The 27,479-nt window shown below is 36.0% G+C and overlaps 1 protein-coding gene and 1 pseudogene across 3 annotated transcripts in view; one reads left to right on the forward strand and one right to left on the reverse strand.

Annotated features, from left to right (window-relative positions):
* The first annotated feature begins 1 nt into the window (after position 1).
* RO60 (Ro60, Y RNA binding protein) overlaps positions 2-27,479 on the forward strand; it is a 38,087-nt gene continuing 10,609 nt past the window's right edge. The window contains exons 1-9 of one of the 3 annotated variants that reach the window (XM_039362319.1): positions 2-321; positions 3,564-4,167; positions 5,179-5,399; positions 5,890-6,036; positions 9,410-9,547; positions 10,023-10,139; positions 11,015-11,128; positions 13,439-13,585; positions 14,287-14,443. In XM_039362319.1, coding sequence (XP_039218253.1) covers positions 3,588-4,167; positions 5,179-5,399; positions 5,890-6,036; positions 9,410-9,547; positions 10,023-10,139; positions 11,015-11,128; positions 13,439-13,585; positions 14,287-14,439 — 1,617 coding nt within the window. In that variant the 5' untranslated portion in view covers positions 2-321; positions 3,564-3,587 and the 3' untranslated portion in view covers positions 14,440-14,443. Of the gene's footprint in view, positions 322-3,563; positions 4,168-5,178; positions 5,400-5,889; positions 6,037-9,409; positions 9,548-10,022; positions 10,140-11,014; positions 11,129-13,438; positions 13,586-14,286; positions 16,345-27,479 lie in introns of those variants that run through there. The other 2 variants (XM_039362318.1, XM_039362320.1) reach the window with 2 other exon arrangements.
* On the reverse strand, positions 15,630-27,056 carry LOC120316580 (annotated as a pseudogene).

Consider the following 27,479-nt stretch of genomic DNA (forward strand, 5'->3'; position numbering starts at 1 on the left):
CAATCAGCGGGAACCTTCGCCGCCGCCTGTGCCCGCGAGACCAAGAAGGATAGTGCCGCGAGACAGATGTGGGTTGCGGGGCGGGTGTGCGTGTACGTGTGCAGTGCATCCGGGTCCTAGGGACTCCCCGTCATCTGTGCAGGAGGCGACGGGACCCGCTGCCCCATCCGGCTCCCTCCCTTGTTTTTGCTGCGTGAGGGAAGTTGTCAGGGCGGTCTTGGTGGGGGCGAGGAGTGACTGGAGAGAGAGCGCGCTTGAGGAGAAAGCGATCCTTTCCTTGGGCTCCCAAAAAGCCGCGGAGGTTGCAGCAGTTACATAGAGGTACGGTTTGTGTGTGCAGACGTTGCTGCCCCGACCTAAGTACCCATAAAAGATAAAATGGTGGGTTGGTTGCAGGCCAGTTCTTAGGCTGCCGGCAGCAGCGAGGCCGTCTCTTTCGGTTAGGGAATCGCTCTCCTGCCTTCCAGGAATAGCTCGAACCGGGCCTGGGAGCGGCGACGAAGCAAGCCGCCTTTTCTCTCTTTGTCGGTCGTTCATTCATGCCCGACCTGTAGCATTTTAGCCGAGGGAAGAATTTCTGGCAGTTGTTTTTGATTGATCGATCGGAGCTGTCTCGTTGCGGGTGGGGAGAAGCGGTTCACAATACAGGTGGCCCTCGACTTACAACTTCAGATTTATACGATGACCTCACAAATTTGGTCTGGTAATCCAAACAGTGCTTTAAAAAAAAAAAAAGAAAGAAAAGAAATTCTTTGCCCTCTGTAAACCTATTTTACACATATGAAATCCTTTCATATGAAGTTCACAGCCAATGTTCCCGACAAAAGGATATTTTTGTATAATATTTTTTTGTAATTTTCACTTTTTCAGAATGATTCCCCATTTTACTGTAGCAGTAGAGAAAACTGCAAAAAGTTACTGACTTTAAGGAGTATCTTCGTAAAAAGATGAACAGAAATATTACAAGCATATTTTAAAACCTTGTACAGATAGTCTTTGACTTACAACCATTCATTTAACGACTGCTCAAAGTTACAGCAGCACTGAAAAAAGGGACTTATAACCATTCTTCACACTTACGACCATTGCAGCATTCTTCATGGTCATGTGATCAAAATTCAGATGCTTAACAACTGATTCATATTTATGACACTTGTAGTGTCCTTGGATCATGCAGTCATCTTTTGTGACCTTCTAACAAGCAGAGTCAGTGGGGAAGCTGGACTCACTTAACAACCATGTTACTGACTTAATAGTTGCAATGGTTCAGTTAACAAATGTGGCAAGAAAGGTCGAAAAATGGGGCAAAACTCACTTAACAAATTAGCAATATAAATTTTGGGCTCAATTGTGGTTGTAAATTGAGGATTATACTATGAGTTTAGGGATTGCTGGAGTGATCCACCTGGGGCATCCTGGAGAGGAGCAATGTGGTTGAACAGGAATGCAGGATAGCAATAGAAGCAATTGCAACTTGTTGTCTTGAGGAATGTGCATCCCATAGTACAAATGAATAAAGGACTTATACGTGTTGTCTGATGAATGATTTTGCAGAGGTTTTGCAAGATCTGAATAGGTTAGTAGATGATTGATTGGCTGCTCGACAGGTAATGGGAAATGTTCTGTACCATAATTCCCCAAGTGAATATATAGTACAGGTAGTCCTCAGCCTACTTCCAAAATTGAGCCCAACATTTATGTTGCTAAGTGAGAAATTTGTTGAGTGAGTTTTGCCCCACTTTATCACTTTTCTTGTCACATTTGTTAACTGAATCACTGCAATTGTTAAATTAGTATCACAGTTCTTAAGTGAATCTGATCAGAAAGCCCTGGGACACTACAACTGTCATAAATGTGAGACACTTGTTAAGCATCCGAATATAAATCATGAACCCATGGAGATGCTGCAGTGGTCATAAGTCTGAAAAATGATCATAAGTCACTTTTTTCAGTGCCGTTGTAACTTTGAACGGTCACTAAATGAACTGTTGTTATCTGTAATTACCTGATTACACTGAGTAGAAACATGCATTTTTTTCTACCTTCAATGGCATTCTTTCTATATCATAGATTTTGGCCTGAACAATCTGTCACAAAGATTCCTTAGCCCAAACCACTTTAGAAAATGTTACACTTGAACTGGAACTTAACAATGGAATGTGTTGAGTGGGATTCAATAAATAGCTATTTTTCTTTAATTTCTTCCATAGCATTAGTATGCAAGACAATATTGAATAAGCTGAGATATAGCACTTTGAACAAATTGGAAAATGGGTGGGATACAAATGAAAAACTGCAGTGTGTTGTATCTTGCACTCATATCTGTTTTTTCTGTGAACAGTTGGCACAAAATGCATTTACGTTGGTTCCGAACTATATTTAAAATATGTGGCTGCCCATCTTATATCAAATTCTGGGCAATGTTACAAGATTTTAAGCTGTTTTATTTTTTAATAAGGACATGTTTGTGGTTTGATTTATGGCATTTCCAATTTCAAGTGGTTTCATCACTGAAAACTAATTAGAAATTTTATATAAAACAATTACATCATTTAAATTGCACATCTGATTATATTATTTTTTTGTTGGTCTTTAGAGTACCTTTTTAATTTAGAAATTGTGCTAAAATTTTACTGCTCAAAATATTTTATTGTGTTGTGAGGAATGTGTTTTTCAATTTCAAATTATAAAATATGTATTTCTGTGTGGAATTCCATTAGCATATTTACACAGCTTATTTTTAAAAGCAGAATATTGCATGTCCTAAGAACATTATATTTCAGACAGGATATTGCATTTCAGAATCTTTGTTCTGTAATGTAAATTAAACATGCATATTATTATCTTTAAATAAGAAACAGGAAAGGAAAAAAATAAACTTGACAAAATAGTTTATTAAGTTCAGAAATTAAAAGTAATTATAGGATTCTTAGTAACACCAGAAGATATTACATCAAATAAATAAATCACTTCTAGAAATTACAGCTTGAAGTTGTCAAATCTTAATTGCTTACTAGAAATGCATTGGAGACATGAATTTCATATAGTTGCCTAAATATTTTGGTCTCTGGATGCAGGTATAGTGAATATGCTTGTAATGGCAGAATAACTTTTAATTACTTAGACCAGCATAGGATAGATAAGAAATTATGAAATTACTTTTTCTTTGAAAAAATTCAAAAAATATATTTATTAGTATATATGATCAACTGAATCAATTGACCTTATGAGTTATAAAACCTCTGGGATTGAAGAAAAGAGTAAAATATTAACTCACTAGCATTATCCAAAGAAAATTGGTTCATTTAGGGAGATTTTTTTAGAATCGTGTCAACGAATATTTATTAGGAAATTGAGATAATCTCTTATACTTACTGTATCTAGTACATTTTGTATATAAAAGATTCTCATTCTGAAGGTTTTAATTGAAGTTGGAACATTTTTTTCATAAAATATTGCCGAACATTTATTCTGAAAGAAATGTTTTGAGTAATTGTCTTAATAATGCTGACCATAAAGTCCAGATTCCAGATAAATGAAATAATTTTATTGTGTTTCTTCAGGGGACTTCTTTATACTGAGAAGCAATGGAAGAAGGAGCAAGTCCAATGCAGCCAGACAATGAAAACCAGATATCAGATTCTGAAGATGGATGTGGGTGGCAAGTTACAGACATGACTAGACTGCGCCGTTTCTTGTGTTTTGGTTCTGAAGGAGGTGCATTCTATGTCAAGGAACAGAAACTGAGCTTTGAAAGTGTAGATGCTCTTTTGAGGCTTATTGAAGGTGGCAAAGGTTATGAAGCAGTGCAAGAAATAAAGACATTCAGCCAGGAAGGTAGAGCAGCAAAACAGGATCCAGTATTGTTTGCGCTTGCCATTTGTTCACAATGTTCTGATGCCAAAACCAAACAAGAAGCTTATAAGGCTGTCCCTGAAATTTGTCATATACCAACCCACCTCTTCACTTTCATCCAGTTTAAAAAGGATCTGAAGGAAGGCATGAAATGTGGCATGTGGGGCCGGGCCCTGAGAAAAGCTGTTTCAGTTTGGTACAATGGAAAGAATGACATGGCGATTGCTTTGGCGGTGACAGCATACAAGAAGAAAAATGGCTGGTGTCATAAAGACCTTCTCAGGTTATCACATCTAAAGCCTGCAAATGAAGGTAATAACAAAACAAGTCAATTTTCTGAGTCAACAAGGATTTGTTGATTTTGTCTTTACATTTGAACAAAAGAGATAGAGGAGCGAGACATGGAAGTGTAATTCTGTAAAGTAAGCCATGACAAACTGACATATAAAAGTATAAAATATTGGACAGAATATAGAATGTTCACTTAAAAAAAAACTTTTATTAACGTATAGGTAGTCCTCAACTTACAACAGTTCATTTAGTGACCATTTGAAGATACAACAATGCTGAAAACTGACTTATGACCATTTTTCACAATTAATGATCATTTCAGTGTCTTCATGGTCACGTGATCAAAATTCAGATGCTTGGTAACTGACTCATATTTATGACAGTTGCAGTGTTTCGGGGTCATGTAATCAGCTTTTACGACCTTCTGACAAGCAGAGTCAAGGAGAAAGCCAGATTCATTTAACAACTGTGTTGCTAACTTAACAAATGCAGTGATTTGTGTAACAACTGTAGCAAGAAAGGTCATAAAATGGAGCAAAACCACTTTCTTGCCTAGCACCAGAAATTTGGGCCTCAATACAAATAACCTGTATTGCTTTGTTTTATAATAGGGGAGAATCTTTAATAGTTTTTAATTTTTTTAAAATCAAAAGCTTGAAATTTTTCTAGAAGTAATTTTTGTTGCTGCTACAAATAGCAAAAGCAATAGAAGAATTATAGCAGAAAGCATGCCCACAATCAGTCCTAAAGACTGAGGGTCAGATGAATAAATTGTGAAAAAGGCATTGTCTGTGTCCATATGTATTTAATTAAATAGTAACATTACTTATTCTTTTACTTTTATATTATATTCCACTATTTATCAAGGTAACATAAATAAATTGCTAGTTTTGCTAGGATGCCAGAAAATACCAAATACAAAATAAATACACTTTCCAGCCTAATATTTGATAACTTCACATTATTTTGAAGTTCATATTTCTTTTCAAAATATGTTCTAAATTAGAAATAAAACTTACTGTATTTCAACAGGCCTGGCCATTGTCACTAAGTATGTAATGAAGGGATGGAAGGAAGTCCAAGAGACATATAAAGAGAGCAGGCTTTCTGCTGAGGCTGAAAAAGTGTTGACGTATTTGGAAGCAGTGGAAAGGGTAAAGCATACAACGGATGAACTGGAAGTGATTCATTTGATAGAAGAGCATAGTTTAGTTAGAGAACACCTCCTGACAAGTCACTTGAAATCTAAAGAGGTAAGGAAATTAGAGAAACATTAATACTTTGAATCACACTATATAATGTTGTTTTCTGCACTTTATCACTCCTCTGTTTTTATAGTACTTTTAACAATTTTTACATGTATTCTTAGTTTTACATGTATTCTTCATGGCATGGGACCAGGTTACCTGAGGAACTATCTTGCTTGTCCAAATTATATTGTCCCATTCGACGTGGTCAGGTGGGGAGGGCACATCGTGGATCCTGTTGGTTAAAGAATTTTGCCTTATGAGAAGAGAGTCATCCCTGTTTTTAACTTTGTTCTTATTTACGCTTTTATACTTTGTGACATGTTTTTATTGTGAGCTGCCCAGAATTACATAGCTGAAGTGGATATTGTAGAAATGTGACGAATGAATAAATAAATTTACATGATTCCTGTACAGTTATGCGTATTTATACTGAGTATGTCTTTTTCTTTAAACACATGACTTTTTCTTACCGTTGAATTTCATTTTGTATAAGGTATGGAAAGCACTGCTACAGAACATGCCCGTAACAGCAGTATTGAAAAACCTGGGGAAAATGACAGCAAATTCTGTTCTTGAACCGGGAAGCTCAGAGGTAGCAATGGTTTGTGAAAAATTAAAAAATGAAAAACTTCTTAAAAAGGTAAGGATTTTTTAACGCATTGTTCTTGTGCGTATTGTATTCTAGTTTTCTGTGGATCTATTTTGCCAATTCATTAGTGCATTATTTTTGTTGGCTTCCCCTGTACCACAAAGGTACTAATTCTAATGTAAGTCAGTAATGTGGGTAGATGAAACTTCAGTTTTTCCCTTTAAATATTCTACATTTTATAATTTTATCCAAATTTCTAATGCACAAGATGCTAATGATGAATGGTATGTGCAAGAGTAGTTTTTTCCCTATTTGAAACTAAAAATGACTTTTTAGCCCTCCTTGGAAGAAAATCTGGTTATGCTTAACTTACTTTTTATTGAAATTAATCTTTTCCCCCTTTCATAAACTTTAAAAACTTACAAGACAAACGCATTTCTGAATAACTGACAAAGAGACAAAATAGGATTTAATTTTTCAAAAGGTAGTTCTGGTAGATTTTATGTAAAAAAATAAATATTGTAAATTGATTGTACTTAATGCTATTTATATTAGAAAAATTGAATACAATATTTAAAAGCTGGGATCCATTGTGTAAAAATTTCAACTACTGTGACTGCTAGTATTACATAGTAGAGAAAGCTGAAAAAAAGTTTTATTTTTAATTTTCAATCACAATCTCCCGTGAAATCCTATGATTCTATGATATGCCATGTGAGAAGGGCTGGTCTAGAATATGCTTACATAAAAAAAAGCATCATTCAGATATCCATCAACAATTTTCTTGTTTCTTACTCTTTGTATTTGTGTATTACCCACTGTATGTGGTAAACGTTTCTATATTTAAAAAAGCTCTTTATAGAAAAAAAAACCTATTGAACTCTGTTGCATTTAATAAATGTTGACAGAATCTGTTGTATTATTAGCTAGATTACAAAAGATTTATTATGCCTTTTGATTTTTGTCAAGAATTATGGACATTCTTGACAAATTGATAGAGTTCAGAAATCATGCCCTGTATACAAGATAGTCCTCAATATATGACCACAATTGAATCCAACATTTCCCTTGTAAGTGAAACATTTGTTAAGTGAATTTTGCTCCATTTTACGACCTTTCTTGCTACCGTTGTTAAGTGAAACAATGCAGTTGTTAAGTTAGTAACACAGTTGTTAAGTGAATCTGGCTTCCCCATTGATTTTGTTCGTCAGAAGGTTGCAAAAGCCGATCACATGACCCAGGGACACTGCAACCATCATAAATATGAGTCATGACCATGGGGATGCTGCAATGAAAAATGGTCAAAAGTCACTTTTTTCAGTGCCATTGTAATTTGAACGGTCACTAAATGAACTGTTATAAGTCGAGGACTACCTGTACATCTGGTTATTAGAAAGATCTGCTGATGACTTTGTGCTCTTGACCAAATTTATTGGGTTAGAGTTATTTATTCCTACCACAAACTGGAATAGCCACATCCTGTTTAAGATTATCAGATCTGTGTTTATCTATGTAGGTCTTTGGTTATTCAGGTTTTCTCCCGTGTAAAATTGGAAGTGTCTTGACGACGTTTCGACGAAGTCTCATTCGTCATCTTCAGGCTGGTGTTTTCAGCTTCGTGCTTCTATCTATCTATCTATCTATCTATCTATCTATCTATCTATCTAACTATCTATCTATCTATCTATCTATCTATCTATCTACCTACCTACCTACCTACCTACCTACCTACCTACCTATCTACCTATCTACCTATCTACCTATCTTCAGGTTTTTTTGGGGGGTTGGAATGGACTGCTACTTAGATTCTAGTTATTTAAAAAAAAACCCACTAACATCTTTTTTACCGTATTTTATAAAGTTACTTTAAAATATATAACTATTATTGATTTTCCAATTTTATATGATAGAGGATAATGTTATATGTCATGGACCTTTCAATTTAATTGAATTATAGTATAATGTATCAATTTGCATTTTATTCAGTGTCTATTTTTGCCTAGTTTTATGTGCCTAACAAATACAGCTATTACTGTTTTACAGACGGGGTGAATTATTTTACAGGCAATTAAAGGGGGGGGGGTCGGTATCTATGTATGTGTGCCTCCAAATCATTCCTGACCTGTGCTGTTGCCTAGACATATCCCTGCAGTTTTCTTGTCAAGATTTTCGGGAGTGGTTTGCCTTCCTTGGGCTGAGAGCGACTGGCCCAAAATGAGTCCGCTGGCTTTCTACATAACGCAGGACTAGAACTTGCAGTTTCCTGGCACCTTAAACCTCTCCACCAAACTAAGTGGATTAAGTAATCAGTACTTATTAATCAATAGTTTTGATCTTGAGTCTCTTATTTATTAAAAATTACCTGTCCTACGTTGGTTGATTCAGAGTGTAGAATCTTTGGGGTTGGTTTCAGGGGAAGTTGGCAATTCTAGTTGATGATGGAAAATGATCACAATTGAGCCCAAAACTTCCATTGCTAAGCAAGATAGTTGTTAAGTGAGTTTTACTCCCATTTTACAAACTTTCTTGCCACAGTTGCTAAGCGTGTCACTGCAGTTGTTAAGTTAATAAGATGATTGTTTAGTGAATCTGGCTTCCCCATTGACTTTGCTTGTCAAAAAAGGCACAAAAGGTGATCACATGATCTTGGGACGCTGCAACTGTCATAAATACACGCCAGTTGCCAAGCATCCAAATTTTGATCACATGATCACAGGGGTGCTGCAATGGTCACGTGAGTGGAAAGTGGTCATAAGTCACTTTTTTCAGTGCTGTTGTAACTTCAAATGGTCATTAAATAAATGATTGTAAGCCCTGTACAAGATTTTTAAATATACTTGTAATCTTTCCTTCTGTTCATATTTTTACGAAGGTAGCCTTTAAAATCAGTAACCTTTTCAATGCTTTCTCTACTGCTAAAATGGGGGAATCATTGTTTTGCTGAACAAGTGTAAATTACAAAACAAAACAAAACAAAAACCTATACAAAAATATCCTTTTGTCGGGAACATTGGCTGTAAACGTCATATGAAAGGATTTCTCTTCTTGTGTAATAGCTTTACAGAAGGCAAAGAGAATAAAAAAGCACTGTTCTGATTACCAGACCAAGTTTGTGAGGTCACCATATAAATTTGAATCTCTCTAAATCAACCAAATAAACCATTGAATTAATAACTGAATTTTTTTTAAAAAAAATCTCATTTAGATAAAGGGAAAAAAAATCTAAGGGATACTGTAGCAGTTATTTCTAGCAATAATACTTTGAAAACATGTTAAAAAGTTGCTTTGCACTCTATATTCAGAATACTTAAATAAATATAATTTCCTATTCCACAATCACTGATCTTATAGCTTACTTAATTAGCAGAAATTATCACTGGAAGGTGAAATTAACATTTTGAGTCTGTTTTCCAAAATTCTTTAGGCTCAGATACACCCATTCCATATTTTGGTTGCATTAGAAAACTATAAAGGAGAGCGTGGTTATCGGGGAAAACTGCACTGGCAACCAGAGAAGGACATCTTGGAAGCTCTAAATACTTCATTTTACAAGTCCTTCAAGGTAATGGTTAATGAATATTTATTTAACTACTTTCAGTATAAGTCTGAAGCATTTAAGCAAAATCTCTTTAGGGAAGTTCCAATTTTGGCAATAAAGACTAAAAGAAGGATGGTAAATGTTCCTAGGATATTTGTTTTTCGGTATTCTGTATGATCAATCCATAACAGTCTAGGGCTGTAGTCTTCCTCCCCCCCCCTTCCTCTTAAGACTCATGGAGATTTAGTTAACACATTATGCTGTGCACTTGGTTGCTCAGCTATAATGTACATTTGGGGAAAGATGGTGGTGGTGGTGGGGTGGTGAATTAGTACCCTCTTCTCATATATTTGTATTATTTTTGTAATCAACTAGCATTTCTTTGATTAATACCATTGATTCTGAAAGCACTCACAGCTGTAAAAAGTCATGTAATTAAAACAATGTTAAAAAAATATTATATATTCTGACTTCTTTCCACTCATTGCCTCTTTCTTAGGCATTAGAACCAATGGGAAAGCGTATCTTAGTTGCTGTTGATGTTAGTGATTCTATGTTACAAAAGGTTTTTGGTAGTGTGCTGAATGCTAGTACCATTGCTGCAACTATGTGCATGGTAAGAAACATCTCAGTTTTATGATATTTTTTGGTCCCAAACTTTGGGATGCGATGGCGTTGTTCTGACTTTCCAAGACTAAATAGATTGTAATTTGGTAAAGCCGAGGATATCTGCCTCATGATTTGATAGATATGATTTTAAAACAAAACTAACAAACCTATCCATGCAAATCAACATAGGTATTAATTCCTATTCTGCTGATTTCTTCAGATATAAATTAAACTTTTGTTTTATTTAACCTGTTTATTTTCAGATAATATGGTCAACATTTTCTAAAAGTATATAAGGACATATTTCCTTTAATGACTCCCAAATGTCTCTCTGTGTTTATAATTTGAGTAACTTAATTACTGGACAGTATTTGGCCACATGTTGATGATACCTTTCCTTCATTCCATGCCTTACTAGCCAGTCTTGTCATGCCATTTGTCTACAATACATAATTTTCCTGTTGCTCTAGTTAGAGCAGGCAACAAATCATTTTTCCAGTGATTAATGCCTCCTGAACTAAAGCAAATGTTTGGCTAAGATGATGCATTCCTTCAGTGCCTGTTCTATAGGTCAAGAAGGAACCATTATGCAAGATTTGGTAATCAGATTTTCAGCACTTGTATCCAAAGAAAATAACAACTTAAGAAAGTCTGGGAGAAAGGACTAACATATTGTGGAGCATTAAAAAAGGGATGAATTAGAATAGAAAAGGCTTGTAAAAACAGCTATTTCACATTTGAAAACCAGAGAAAGCTTGACCTAAAGGTGCTTTTTCAAGAGGCAACTAGACTAGACATAGAAAGTTTGAGTGCAGAAATGCTTTTTAGTTTAACAAACAGGAAAATAACATTCTTTACCTTTGGTCATTTGGTTTTTACCAGGTTGTGGCACGCACTGAAAAAGATTCCCACATTGTTGCTTTTTCCCATGATATAGTTCCTAGTCCTGTGACTGAGGATATGACTTTACCACAAGTATTACAGAAAATGTCTGAGGTATCTAATATTCTTAAAGTCACCCTGTAGTTTTATATGAGAATAGTTAACAATGTATTTATCATGAAAAGAAGTATTTTACTAACTCTTAAACAAGTAATTCTTTTTCATGGAAGCGTTTTATTTTCAAGTGACTCTTTTTTCTTGCATGTAGCACATGTTAATTTTAATATCATAGTAAAAAGGAAAGCACATTGGCCTGAGTAATCCAGTACTTAAACTTCATTAGAAAGAAAAATGGAAAATGGATAACTAATAAGAGATGTAAGAGTGTATGGATATGCTTTGATTTTACTTGAAGTGTGTTAGTATATAATTTGAAGGTGCTATTATATTACATAATGAGTTACGGGATAAAGAGAAAAAAAGTAAATGAGCTGGCTTAATAGAAAAAAGCATGTAAATTTGTTTGGGACAGTAGATATAATGAATGATAATTTCCCTGGGAAGTGATCAGATTGGTTTTGTGATCAAATTCATAATCACATTAGTGTATGGATTTATAGAAGGAAATGAAACCCAAAAGATTACAGCAAAAACATTGAAAAATTTTAATGGTAAGCTTAAGGTATTAAGGGTAGATGCAGAAGAGGATGGGAATCAGACCTGGATTTGTGAAAGATCTCTTGGTAATAACTTTTTTTTTTTTAAAGGAAACATGGATCTGAATGGACATGGAGATATTGCTGGGCAAGCTAGTCCTCTCCATTTCATGTCATGCAACCTTCTATAAACTTTGCCTATCCTACAGTAGACATAGACTCATATATGCATATCTGTTTGCATGCTGTGGGGACTGTAGATTTGTCTGTGCATATGTGGGAGATGAAAAAGGTTGCCACTAAATTAATCCTCAGGCCAGAGGATTTTTCTCCTTTTCTCCGTGAACAGCAATTCTGTAGCTTGCATGAGTTGTCTATAATAGTGCTTTGCTGTGTACTTTCATTTGCCTGTCAGTTTGGCATCTCCAGAGGACAGGCTCAAGGGACACGTAGTGTAGATCTTTGTCTGAAACTGTACTGCTATTGCAAATCACAGGAGACATTAGTTTGATGGGGGAAAAAAAATAGCTGATATTTGATCACTTTCCAGGGAAAACGTCATTCGCTATATCAAAATACTACCCAAAACTCTCATGTCTGTAACCTTTAGTTGAGCAAAGTGTTGCAACGTAGGGCAAAACCTTTTCAGTCAAGGTACCTCAAATGGGTAAAGTTACAAAATGCGGGTGACTCCTTACCCTGAGAGAATGAAATTTGGGAAAGTTGTAGCTGCTTCAGTGCTGCTGCCACCATGCTGTTGAGACGATTTGATCATCACTGTCAACATTTCTTGAAAGCTTCTGGCCACTCTCTTAATCCCTTCTCCACTCAACAGTAGTGATTTGCTAGCCTTATCAGGAAGGGAGAAAGGAAGGAAAAGGGGAAGATGGGAGGGAGGGAGGAAGGGAGGGAGGAATAAGGAAGAAAGGTACGTAGGTTTCCAGTGTTCACTGCTGGCTTCCCACAAGGAAACTCGATGAGGAAGCTGAAAGGAAGAGAGAAGTTGTACCCACTCCCACTGAGTTTTTGCCCAGAGTTTTTCTAGATAAGGAAATATCTCTGAAACAATGACCCAATAGGTCACAGATTGTCTGGTAGAATATATATGTTATCACTAATGTGTGAAATTAGGCATTTTATGGCATGCCTGGAAAATCTATAGAATGACAAAAATGGGACCTCAAAATATGAAACACTTTTTACATACAGTATTTTCTAGGCATTCTATGCAATGCCAAAAGGCAAATCAGCAAAATATAAAATATTCCCATTAAAATGCCATTCTAGCCTGCCTTGTTGCAACAAGTAGGTCAATACTGGTCTTTTTTTTCTTGTTTTTTCAGTAAGAAAATCCTGTACCACCTTTTTCATTTTTTCTTTCATTTTCATAAACCCCTTTCAATAAAGGATTAGGGTTAACCCTAACTCTAACCCTTTTCATGGCTTTCTTTTCATACTTTTCCTAAATGGTTCTTGTCATTCTGCATGTTGCCTAGGTATTATATACAATACCTAAGGAAAGTGTATAGCATATTAAAATAACAGACACTTCATACTTTGCCTAAAAAAAATCACACATTCTATAGATTTCCTAGGCAATCTACAAAATGCCAGTTTTTCACACATTGCCAGTAACATATATACAACAGCAAAGTTTGCAATCTTAAATGTAAACTTTGATTTACATTCCCTTTGTTAGTTCCCTGGCAGAAATATTGCTAACTTTTGCTGGCTTGTTTGGATTTTAATATTTTTTTTTTACTTATAGATTCCAAGGGGTGCCACTAATTGTTCTGCTCCAGTGCTCTGGGCCCAAAAGACAGGTGTAGCAGTTGATGTTTTTATTATCTTTGTGGATAGTGAGACCTTTGCTGGAGATGTTCACCCTGCCACAGCATTGAGACAGTATAGAGAGGTAAGTATTCTTTAAATAATGCAAAATAAGAAAAATATTTCTTTATAAAATTTTGCATTCTTAAGTAGCTAACAGCTTTCTGATGGTTTACATTATGTTATAACAGAGAACCATTTTCTGGAATGGTTTTGGGCAAACAACATAATTATAATCCTAAAGTAGAATGAAATATAAATATATAAAGTTATATTTTTAATATTGTGTTCAGTGCATACTAGTTTAGTCCTGTTTATATTAGTGTTATATCAGCACTGCTTGTGACTTTCTAGCTATCTGCACTACAGTGATCTGATCTAGAAGCGTACTGGGTTCACATAAGCGATCCACAAGTGGAACAGTACTTGTTATTGGATGCAGAAAAAGCTATTTAAGGACAAGCAGAAAGAATGAGCAGTACAAAGAAAAGAAAAGGACTACCATAGATAAGACAGAAAGCATACTTTTAAGAAAAACCCTATTTGCCACATTCAGGTTTCCCTAATTGTAGTTGTGATAGTTGGGATCAAAAATCTTGGCAAAATACTGAAAAAAAAAATAAGACTTCCCACTTCACAGGAAGATAACAAGAATATGGATTGTGCACTTCAGTAATAAAGTCTGTAAGACTTGGCTTTTATAAATAATTTGTTGTTTTGCAAGTATAGTCTGAAAAAAAAAGTATTTCTCTCTCTCTCTCTCTCTCTCTTTTTATCTGATTGTAGAAAATGGGTATTCCATCCAAGCTAATTGTTTGTGGAATGACATCCAGTGGCTTTACAGTTGCAGACCCAGATGACAGAGGGATGCTGGATATTTGTGGTTTTGATACAGGAACACCCATTGTCATTCAAAACTTCATTTTGGATTTGATCTAAACCTGTGAGCACCCTTTTTTCTAAAGCTATTAACTTCCTGAAGAATTGACTGGGACCTATCAATTGAATTAACAAGACTCTATTAATTCAAGGCTAAGTTTCATACCCCTGTTGGAGTATTAACATTTTAAAAGAGATGTAAAAACAGCCAGTGGAAACTCTACTTTCTGAACATACTATTTACATCTATTGTGCATAATTTTAGGTTTCTTATTGCTTTTTAGAACTAAATATGGAATACAGTGAATGCTTTTAATTTTTTATATTAGTTTAACTATGACAATGTATTCCATTACTGAAGATTTTATTTTCCTAGAATGATTTTAGGGTGTTAATCACAGCGAATCAAATGATGAGACAGGGCTTCATCTTTTTACACTGTTTCAGGTTAACAACTGTTTGATTGGAATAACTTGATTGGAATAACTTATTCAATTATCTGAGAAAAATGAGCCACGTATGCATTACAGGTTATATTACTTCTATCATTGCTCATTAGTTCCTATTACTTTATGGTTACCATTTACCACTGGCAACTTGATGTTCTCCTTGTGTTTAGCAAACATTTTGTATTAAGCAGTGTTGGGAAATCTGGAAACAACAGATTATTCCCAAGGATATTGATTTAATGATTATACTTTAGCCTTTGAAATTCTTGTTTCAAAAAAAGTCTTGCAAAGCCCATCAATTTTGTGCACATTATAGTCTAACTCAATGTTTCTCAAATTTGACAATCTTAAGATATGTGGACTTCAACTCCTAGAATTCCCCAACCAGGAAATTGCCAAGTTTGAGAAATACTGATCTAACTGGTCTGTGTTTTATTTCTTGACAATAGATACTTTTATTCCAGTTCTTAGAAGTATTCATAGTTTTAGGCACTCCATCTCAATTTCTGCATAACATCCTCCCCCCTCTGAACACCCCCCACTATGTATATATTCTACTCTACTATACTGTAGCAAAGTAAGGATCCAAAAAAAGGAACATACACAGAATCCTTATACTATACAATATTTCCCATGGTAATAGATACATGTCATCAAATCAACTCCTAGAAAAGAGCCTTAATAGATATTAATGTATTCTTCAGAGAAGAGATGGCAGGAAGATGAAAGTTTACCCTCCTAACAATTCCCGAATGCTTCTCTTGGAAGCATTCCATTCATTGAGACAGAATTTATGTAAAAGCGCCTCGGAGCAAGATTATTTTCTTCTTCTCTTGCCATTATGTACACGAAGATGCCAGTGCTTGCTTTTCAACTTCTTCAACCAACTTCTTCAGATAGTTTGGGTCGCTGAAGAAGTATATGTAGAGTTTGCATTCCATCTTCTGGAAGTGGCCCTGCAGATAATTTGTTTTGGGTCTCTAAGTTGATCGGGGTGTCCATTAGAATTTCACAGACTTTAGCTTGTGTGATGCTAAGTTGCTCCAGAGGATCTGACAATTCCTGAGCACGAAGCATTAGCTGCTTGGAGTCACCATACATCAAATACTACAGTGCCTTGTTCTCAGACTTTAGTTTAAGATACTGAGTAAATAGGGTGGCTAGCTGTACTTGAAGCATTCGGAGTTCCTGGCACAATCATGAACCTGTGCTTGCCAAAGTCTCATATGAATGTGAAAATTGTTTCTCTTGATTGTGTTTGCCCAGCAACTCCACAACCGTAAGGTAGTGAGGTCACTAGGATCTATCAAAATCCATGGGCATTGCTTAATGGAGAATCTTGAATCCTCAGAGCAGGATGGCCATTCTTCTAACTTAGACTGAGATTCTTTTCAGGACAGTCATCAGTCCCTCCAGCTTAGTTCCAGTCCATTGCAGATTCTTTTCAACATCAGCAAGAGTTTCAGCACCTCAAAGTGGCTGAGCTGCCCAATAACTGGTCAATAGCTTCTTCTTATACATATTCAAGATACTCAAGTCTCGTGTTTTCCAAGTCTAGTTCTCCATTTATTGTAGGCAAACAAACAAGGTGGGCAATGCTTTGAAGCAAGGGCACAGGCAATTGGGTCTTTTCGTTTATCCTATTTTGGAGAATGCATAACTGTTCCTGGCATCTAGTCACACAAAAACTTAACTCACTCTTCTCTTCCTTCACCTTGTTCTCTTTAGTGACTTTTAAAACTTCTTCTGCCTTTTGCAAGATAGATGAAAGTGCTGTAATTCTAGCAGTAGTCATGACTGTTTTGCTCCCAAGGTATGTTAACTCCATGTGTCCCAGTTCTTCCCTATAACTTTCCATGTTTTTAAAGTGCTTTGTTTGGCCAATTTCTTTCTGTGTCTTCAGCCTTTTTTGAAAGAAATCCTGAATAGGTAGGCCTTCACTCTTGAAATAATCTGCTGTTGGTTGATCTATTTTTTCTAGCAAGTCTTTCTGTTTAAATTCTGGTTTATTCTTGCTGAGCAGTTGCTCTTCAAAATCTCCAAGATTATTTTGTGATTATCAGAATTACCAACATAAACTAAGCTCTTGTCTTAGTTGCAGTTGTTCAGCTAGTTTAGCTGTAGATTCTGAAGTTAGCTGTTCTGTAATATCACTTTGCCCATTTTTTTTCATAATCGACCTACATATCATTGATAATAATGTTCACAACATTTGGAAATAATCGCAAAAAAGCTTTTGTGAAATTTTCTTCTGTTTCCAGGTAATGCCCTAGATCGCGTGACAAAGTTAATTATTTATACCCAAGTCCCTTATGCCAGTGTGCTAACTTCTCTGATATCTGACAAACCTCACTGTAGATATTGTTGCTGTGAAAATTCTCTTGCTCATACCTTCTTTAGTTCTCTGTTTGCTCTCTTTTTTTTTGCCTGCTAAATGGCAAAGCTTTTGTTTTAATAATAATAACAACAATAACAACAACCACAATTGTCGTTAAGAAAGACAAAAAAGTCTGGATAGTGGACATGGCAGTGCCTGGAGACAGCAGAATAGACGAGAAAGAACTGGAGAAGATAACAAAATACAAAGACCTACAAATAGAAATAGAAAGACTGTGGCAAAAGCAAGCAAGGGTAGTACCAATAGTAATAGGCGCCTTGGGTGCAATCCCAAAACAACTGGAGCACCACTTGAACACCATTGGCATAGACAAATTCGCCATTAGTCAATTTACTAGAACTGCTTCCATCATGCGACGATATCTGTAATACCATCACACATCCACATCTGCCTATCCCAGGTCCTGGGTAAGGACTCGATAGGTAGACAAAATGCCAAATCCAGTCTGAACATCTGGCTGACTGTGCAATGATCATAATAATAACAACAACAACAACAACTTTATTGTCACTTTGAATGTACACCAATTGGCATACATCAAAATGAAATTTCATTGCATTCAGCTCTCAAAGGGTCACCTCCTCCGATATACACTCCTTGTTCGTGGCCAGCTCAAGTTTCAGATCGTCCATTTTAGTCTCTAGGGAGTGAATGATGGCAAACAGAGCTCCATGTGGATTAGTCCTCAAATTAGCTTGTATTCCTGCACAACCTTGCCTCCTTTCCTTTTTCTGATCCTGACTCTTCCACCTTTTCCTTAAAGAGGCCTTGCTTCTTTTCGCCCCTGGAGCAGGCTGCCACTGCCACCAACTCCTCCAAAAGCCTCTCTCTCTTCCTCTGGGCCTGCCGACAGCCTCATCCAGTTCCTTCGCTCCGTAAGCCCCCGGACCTCTCCTCCTCGGCTTCCTTTGGAAACAGCCCTGATTTGCAATAGAATCCGTTGCTGGGCCAGCAGTCAGACCTTGCTGCTGGCAGAACAATTTCAAACAGCGCCAACAACTTTTAATGGTCTCGCCAACAGTTCTGAAACACCTAGAAACTCACCATGCCAGCAAAGACTATCTGCACAAATCTGAAGCTTGTCACGTTGCATTACTCGACATGCATATTGATTCTTCAGCATCTGATAGTTCTTGTTCAAGTAAATCAAGCGGTAGGGCTTCATTTTCTTGTAACTCACTGTTCAGCTGAAAAAACTGGCTACATGTTCTCAACACTTTCTCCAATGCTTTACCTTCTAAAGTAGGCTTCCCAGAAATTACCAGTTTCTCATAGGCCTCTAGTTCTGTAGGAGTCAGCACATTCTCTTCTCCAAGTGTGTTGCAAAACTATTCCAGAAATTGTTCTGTCTCAGGAACAGAAAAAGTCAGTCAAAGGCATTCCCATGAAAAGTAGTTGTCTTGGGATAGATGGTTTTCAAGACCTCTACAAAGTCTGCTCCTCTGTCAGTGGCCTCCATCAGGAAAGCTCTGGAGCATCTCTGTGTTTGGATTGTTCCGCTAACCCAGGGGTAGGCAACCTTGGCTCTTCTTTTTTTTTTTTATTGAAAAATTTTTAAAAGTTTTACAAATCAACCCTCACCCAATCCCTCCCAAACCCACCCCCTCCCCCCTCCCCAAACTTCCCAGAACTGAATATAGGCTTATTTAAAATTTTAAAAAACCTTTTACAACTTATAAAATAATTAATAATAAAGTATACATAACATGAACATTAAAAAAAGAAGTACTTAAAGAAGTACTTAAAAAAGAAATAAAAAAGAGAGGAAAGAGAGAGAGAAAGAAAAAAAGAAGAAAGAAAGATAAAAAATAAAAGAAAAAAGAAAAGAAGAAAGAAAACAAAAGACGGAAAAAGAAAAGAGAAAACAATCTATACAAACTATGAAAAAGCTAAATGATATTTTTCCATATCCAAATTATATTGTATAAAATTTATCCATTTTTCCCATATAACAAAAAATTTCTCTTGAGATTGCTCCTTTAAGAAAGCCGAAATCTTTGCCATTTCCACCAAGTAAGAAACTTTATAAAACCACTCTTGTAAAGTAGGCAAAGATTCCTTTTTCCAATATTGTCCTACTAACAGCCTTGCGGCTGTAATCAAATTTAACATCAATATAACTTCCTTAGCATCACAATCAGTAACAATACCTAATAAAAATAATTGTGGGGTAAATTTAACCCTCCTTCTAAAGATTCTTTGAATATTCCACCATATCTTAATCCAAAAAGCTTTTATATTTTTACACGACCACCAAATATGGTAATAAGTAGCGTCCAAACAACCACATCTCCAACATTTAGGCTGTAGATCAGGGTACATAATAGACATTTTTTGTGGATCAAGGTGCCATCTATAAAACATTTTGTAAAAATTCTCTCTTAAATTCTGCGCTTGTATAAATTTAACATTCCTCACCCAGATAAGTTCCCAGGTATCCAATGGGATTGGTTCACCAATATTTTGTGCCCATTTAATCATACAATCTTTGATTAATTCAGATTCTGAATCCATTTCAACTAAAACCCCATAAACCCTCTTAATATGAGTTGGTCTTTGATCCCTTACTTGTTTAAAAAGATTTTCATCTTCTCTAAGCCAACCCATATTACGATCCGTCTTCCATCTATCCACTATTTGTCTATATTGAAACCATGAGTAAGTAATGTTTGCATGTATTAAATCTTCCAAAGATTTTAACTGCCAATTTTGACCATCCCATCTAAGTAGTTGTGTATAAGAAACCGTATCCATCTTAACTCCTCTCTTTATCCCCTCTATCGCATGCCAAGGTATAGCCCATAATGGTATTTTAAAATCACTTTTATAATATTTCCTCCACACCCTAAGCAAAGAAATCCTTATAATATGAGATTTAAAAACCCGATCCACTTTTTTATTAAAAATTAAATAGGCATGCCATCCAAAAAGTAAATCCCAACCCTCCAAATGAAGTATTTCTACATTTGTTAAATTCGTCCAATCACTAATCAATGTTAGGACCACAGCGTCATAATATAGTTTCAAATTCAGTACCTTGAGTCCACCTCTCTCACGAAAATCTTGCATAATTTTAAGTTTTACCCTTGGTTTTTTCCCTGCCCAAATAAATTTATTAATACCTTTCTGCCATTCATTTAAATTAAGTTCATTCTTTAAGATAGGTAACATTTGAAACAAAAAAATAAATTTTGGTAGGACATTCATTTTAATAACTGCAATTCTACCCATAAAAGATAACTGTAAGTTATCCCAATTCTTTAAATCCTTCTGTACCCCAATCCACAACTTTTCATAATTGTTTTTATACAATTTTACATTAGAAGCAGATAATATAACCCCCAAATATTTTACCTTATCAACAACTTCAAAGTCTGTTAAGTTAACCAAGGTCTGTTTATCACGATTAATCATATTTTTAGGTAGTATTTTAGTCTTATTGTTATTGATTTTAAAACCCGAAACACACCCATATTGATGAATCAATTGTAATAATTTTACTACCGAATAAGTAGGTTGAGACAAAGTAACAACCAAGTCATCTGCAAAAGCTCTTAGCTTATATTCTTTTTTATTAATCTCTATTCCTTTTATTTCTTGAGACTCCCGAATTTTAATCAACAAAATTTCCAATGTTAAAACAAATAATAATGGAGATAATGGACATCCCTGTCTTGTACCTTTTTCTATTGTGAAAACCTCTGACAAACCCCCATTAACAATAAGTTGAGCAGTCTGTTTTTGATATATGTTAGATAAAGCTTGTAGTATATTTTGTCCAAAATTCATCTCCTTGATTAAAGATAACATAAACTGCCAGTTCAATTGGTCAAAGGCTTTTTCAGCATCCAAAAATATCAGCCCTGCAGAGACTTGGTTGTTTTTATCTAAATATTCTAATAAATTGATAATTTGTCTAACATTAGTTTTCATATATCTTCCAGTTATAAAACCCGATTGGTCCTTATGTATAAGCTGCTGCAAGACCCCCATAAACCTATTAGCTATAATTTTTGCAAAAATTTTATAATCCACATTTAAAAGAGATATGGGCCTATAATTCTTGGGCAGTGTGAGATCTTGATCCTCTTTTGGAATCAGAGATATAAAAGCATTGCGCCATGACGGAGGAATCTCTAAACCTTGTAATATATTATTAAAAAGCTCACATAAAGGTTGAATCATCTCTTCTACTAGGGTTTTATAATAAATAGCTGTCAAGCCATCCGTACCCGGCGCTTTGCCTAATTTTAATTGCTTGCTGTCACAATTTCCTCATTGGTAATTAAACCATTAATCTCTTTTTTCTGATCTTCTGTTAATTTAGGAAGATTAGCTTTGCTTAGATAATTATTTATATCTGTAGTTTGTACATTAGTACTCTTATATAACTTTTGATAATAATCTAAAAAAGATTTCTTAATCAATTCTTTCTGATAAACCAATTTACCATTATAATTTATTTTATCTATAGTTCTCTGTCTCTGTTTCTTTCTTAACTGATAAGCCAGCCATCTCCCTGGTTTATTAGCATTACAAAATGTATTTTGCTTCATAAACATTATATTAGTTGCAGCTTGATTAGCCATCAACATATTAAATTGTGTTTTTAACAATTTTATAGCTCCTTTCACCTTTTCATCTAAAGGATTTGAAATTAAAAGCTTCTCTTTTAATTTAATCTCATCTTCCAATTCTTTATGTTTCTGAGTCTGCTTTCGTCTATGAAAGTTATTCATTTTTATCAAAATCCCACGCATAAAGGCTTTACTTGCATCCCATACCATTGACATTGATGTTCCCTTATACATGTTTAAAACAAAATAATCCTTTAAACATTCCTTTAATTTTTGAACATTTTTTTCTTGTTTAAATAAATTCTCATTCAACCTCCAGGATCTCCTCTCCTCTTTCTCAGCAACCAGTTCCATCCAAACTGGACTATGATCTGTCAATGACCTAGGAAAAATTTTTACATTCTTCACCCTGTTATATAAATCTGTTGTAATCAGGAAGAAATCAATCCTTGAGAAAGATTGGTGTCTATCTGAGAAGAAAGTAAAGTCTCTTTCCTCTTGATTACGTTCACGCCAATAGTCTCTCAATTCCCAATCTTCTTTCAAATCAAAAAAAGCTTTAGGTAATTTAACCTGTTTGAAGAAAGTAGAAAAACCTTTTTTGTCCTTTTGTGTATCTAAAACACCATTCCAGTCTCCCATTAATATCACTGACCTATAATCCAACAGAGTTATTTTCTGATGTAACAATCTGTAAAATTGTTCCTGTTGCTGGTTTGGTGCATATAATCCCACTATAAGTATTTTCTTACCATATAAGCAACCTTGGCTCTTTTATGACTCGTGGACTTCAACTCCCAGAATTTCTGAGCCAGCCATGCTGAGGGGAAAGGGAGAGGTTTCCAAGCTGAGCCATGCTGGCTCAGGAATTTGGGGAGTTGAAGTCAACGAGTCATAAAAGAGCCAAGGTTGCCTACCCCTGCTCTAACCCAAGAAGATTCCTTCCTGACAGTGGATAGTAGAAGGTTTCTCAAGCAAGTTTTTTTTTTTTTTAATAGAATCAGAATATCAGAAAATAAAGAATATTCTGATGTTCTTTATAGAAAATGTGGTTTATCATATCTCTTGTTTATCATATCTCTTGAAGCAAGAGGAGAAAAAGGGAAAAAGAAGCAAGGATAAGGACTATTAATAAAACTAGCCATATTCATGTGTTACTTGTACAACAGTTAACACAATAAATCAGAAAAGGACGCACATGTCTAGCCCACCTTAACATGATGACTGATCTGTCTTTCTGAACATATTAACATTTGCAGAATAGTCTTTTTGTGTCAGCATATCTACTTAAATGTAGGATGGCTGTGAAAGCAAGCCAGCTGATTACTTGCTGTTTTAATTTATATAGACTCTTATTCCTGCTTTACCCCCTAGGGATCACATGTTCCTAAAGCATGTAATTTAATGAAATTCACCCTTTGTTGATTCCCTTGTCTCCTGATGCGAGGACCATCACTGCTGGTAGGCAAATCAAGATCAAGACCAGCTGCAGAATTTTGGCAAGGATATAACCTGTTGCTGATCTGAATTTGGCATTCCGGTTGGGCCTGCTGGGAGTTGTGCCATTCCAGATGTTGCTGAACTCCAAATTGTCCATCTTTATCCTAGAAAATAAGTTCATATAAACAATACATTCTCTTTCAAAAATTGAACAGAACAGTTATAAGGTAGTGAATTGATGGGCTGAGCAAGACAGGCAGCTTATACAGAAGACAGTTTCACAACTGATGTTGCTGTTCCTTTTCTTCCTATATTACAGTCCTCTAAACCAGTGGTTCTCAACCTGTGGGTCGGGACCCCATTTGGGGTCGAACGACCATTTCACGGGGGTCGCCAAACAACACAGTCTGCCATTTTCCCCCCCCTTTTCCTTAGCTGTGCTACTCCCTTTTATTCTATTGGCTTTTGAAAGCCAATAGAATAGACTCTCTTGAATAGAGTCTAATTCTATTGACTTTCAAAAGCCCATAGGAATTGTCCAGGTTGTCTCTGCCCTACTGAGCCCGCCAAAAGTCCCATTCTGCAAACGGCGGTGCACCAATTGAGTAGTCCTCGACTTACGACCAGTTGAGTAGCCCTCGACTTACGACCTGTTGGGGGTCGCGGCATTAAAAAGGTTGAGAACCACTGCTCTAAACTAAACTCTCTATAGATCAGGAAACCTTTCTGTGTCATATGAGCAATAATGTGAAAACAATTTCCTATATTTAAGGCTTCTTAGCCCAATGCATAAACTTTCAGCTTGGTACAAAGTCACTCTTCCTGGTTTGGGCAGTTCTCCTTTGCTGCAATTCTTAATGACATACCGTAGCAGGAAAATCGGGACAGTTTTTATGGCAGTGTTTACTGTAATGCAAGGTTGGCAAACTGATGAAGAGGAAAACTAACCAAGTTCGACTAGCCGAGTCACAGATGACTTAATAGCTACATTTGCATTTTCATTGAGCATATGGTGCTTGCAGACAAATTTGTCACTAAACCAGGCTTAATGGGGTATTGTGGCAAATGAACATATCCTTTGCTTTGAAAAACACTTTTCATTGTCATAGAAAATTGAGAAGAACCAAATGTTAGTGCTGAATGGGGAATCTGTCCCCCTCTCTAAACTGTTAAAGTGCACTTCCCAGCCTCCCTCATCGTGAGCCAGATTTATAATTTAGTAACATCTGGAAAGAATAATTTCTCCACCTTTGGCTAATGTATACACATTTATATACATTCTGTAACCAAATCCTCTTAACAAATTCAAGTTGATAATCTCGTAAACAGCTGGTAATCAAGGTTGTGACAATTGTCTACTCCTTACCCATAGATTTTCACTGTATACTTATGATAGCTGTTCACCTTTTTTTCATAATTACAGACATCTAATTATCTAAGATATCCATTTTAGATAAAAATGGCTAGAGAAATTGTTTTGATTCAACTTGGATGTGAGGTGATAGAAACTGTGGTTCAGCACATCAGGTAAAATTATGGAAAACTCCTGAAACTCAATTAAAAGTGCCGAAACAAAAAATCAGATTTTGTATACTGGGCAAAATTTTGCACTGCAGATTATAGAATCTTGATACTAAAAAAAAAAAAAGTGATGATATAGGTTTGTAATATTGGTTTGCTTGGAAGACTTGTTAATTAAACTTCCCCCAACTACTTCAGCTCTCCTGTCTGTAACAAATTTGCACTGGAGACCAGGGGCATTTTGGAAGAAATACTGGAGTGGATCGAAGGGAGATTTATTTTTAATACAAGTCCTTTCGTGCAGCATTTGGATGTAATAATAGTTAAGAGAGGAGGAGGTTGCTTTAGAAATGCTGATCTGTAGTTATTCTTCTGTTCTTTACAGAAGTAGCAGTTGATCAACAGCTGCTCTGTTAAAATCATGAATTTTAAAGAACTTGTAGCTATATTGACCTTTCTGTAAATTATCTTTATTAAAGAATATTTAAATATCTAAATGGGTTTCTACAGTGCCGCACAAGGCGTTTTACCTTGGGTAATAATATGTACTCTAAAGTAGTTTTCTTGTCTATTTTTTGAGGGGATTCTTACTGCATTTCCTATTTAACTGTAAAAAAAATAAAAATCATGGTTCGTATTATTATTATTATGACTCATTTTTGAGAGAGATGTTCAACGTAAGGTAATACACCCAACTGATGTATAGATACTACAGGCAATTTCTGACAAGTATAGAAATATTGCTGAGCCTGGAAAGACTTGCTACACATAAATATGAATTGTAACTATAAACGTGTGGCTTTTAAGACATTTGCAAAGATCTAATTATAGTTGTGATTGATAGAATAAGTTCATTGTGGAAATTGACCTAAGTTACCTTATAGGTCTTTTGACATAAGGATATGTCTTAATCTATACTTAATCTTGTATATTTAATCTATACAGCTATACTTAATCATGCTCCTATCCTCTTTATAAATAGTTGTGATTTTTATAGTTCTTTTATGGAGAAATGCCAGTACCAGAATAATGACATTTAAAAAGTCAAAATGCATAATTTACATAATTTTGTGGGAAAGCTATAACAGGTTGCATGAATTTAGCTTTAAGCTCTAAGACCAATATAAAGATATGTCATGCAAAAGTATTTCAGTCTGCAATGTTGAATGTACAACATATTTCCTGCCCTATTATAAATGGCTCTTATGACTTTTCTTCCATTACAAAAGTTGTTGGCCTCCTGACCCAGGAGAATTGGACAACTTTTTTTTTTAAGAAATACGTAAATCAAAGCTTTTCTTCAAATGTTAGCCTAAAAATCCAATGATTTTTCATCCTGATTTATTTTCCCCATGAATGTGTGTGTGTGTGTGTGTATCCCAGGTATATTCATGCTAGAAATATAAAAAACTGAACTTCAGGATAAATATAAAAACAAACTGTTTTATTACTAAGCGTTCGTCAGTCATGTGCCGACATCATCAGAGTAAAAGCTGGAGGCTGGCTAGCCCGCTTATATAGCTGGCTGTTTCAACGATCTGTTCATGGAGCAAGTAATTGGTCCTTCCTCCCCTTGCCCCCTCCTAGTCAACCGTATTGCTCCTAATCGCGTAGTGCCTGCCTGTGCTCATTTGAATCCTGGTGCTTTTTCTCCCCCTGCCCTCCTCCCCATCCATTCTGCTTGTGTGCGGTTGCCCAACGTCATTGCCGAATCATCCTCTGGGCTTCCTCATCCTGTAGCCTCATTAAGTTGTTGCACAGTCGCGTCCGGTGGTATTCCTTCTGTCGTGTGTCCTATTTTGACTTTGCTAGTCTATTCATTTCCTACAGCCCAGGTGGATTGTGTTGGCATCCCCCTCTCTCCGCTCGTTGTAATTTCGTGCTGTTCTATGAGTGGATGTCCTAGGTCTTTCTTATCCTCCTTCCTCCTATATATGGGTGGTATTTGTTGCATTCGCTGTAAGTTTTTGCGTCGTTGCTCATGTTTCCTTAATGTTTGGTAAGCCAGCAATAGATCTATATGTCGGTTAAATCAAATATGTTTGCTTCTTTGAGCAAACGGTCACTCTTAGTAGTCACTCCCGCAAAGTTGAATGAATGGTTGTTGTCAGCCATGTGCATCCATACCTGTGAGTGCTTGTCATGTTGTCTAGCCGCCAACCTGTGTTCATGGACCCTGGTCTTGAGTCGCTTGGCGGTTTCTCCAATGTAGTTGCAACGGCAATCATTGCATCTAACTTTATACACCCTTGATGATCTTTTGTCTTCTGGCAACAGGTCCTTAGGGCGCATTATTTTAGTGTGACGCGTCTGGCTCGGTTTATGCGCCACATTGAGGTGCCAATATCCATGCTGTTGCTATATTGCCAGATGAAATCTATCGGATAGTCATTGCATTTGCATATACGATAGAGGTAGGTCCATTTTCTGTTTTTTGCTTCTCTTGTGCTGCAATGGGTGTTTATCTTCCTGAATAGTGTTCGGATGCAGCTGATTTTGTGGGACATCGGGTGGTTATTCCCATAGTGCAGGATCCGATCTGTATGTGTCGTTTTGCGACCCGGACGCGACTGTGCAACAACTTACTGAAGCTACAGGACGAGGAAACCCTGAGGATGATTCGGCAATGACGTTGGGCAGCCGCACACAAGCGGAACGGATTGGGAGAAGGAGGGTGGGGGGAGAAAAAGCGCCAGGATTCAAATGTGCAGAGGC

This window comes from Crotalus tigris, unplaced genomic scaffold (genome assembly GCF_016545835.1).
Source record: "Crotalus tigris isolate CLP2741 ecotype Arizona unplaced genomic scaffold, ASM1654583v1 scf7180000019423.1032690, whole genome shotgun sequence".
Lineage (NCBI taxonomy): Eukaryota > Metazoa > Chordata > Lepidosauria > Squamata > Viperidae > Crotalus > Crotalus tigris.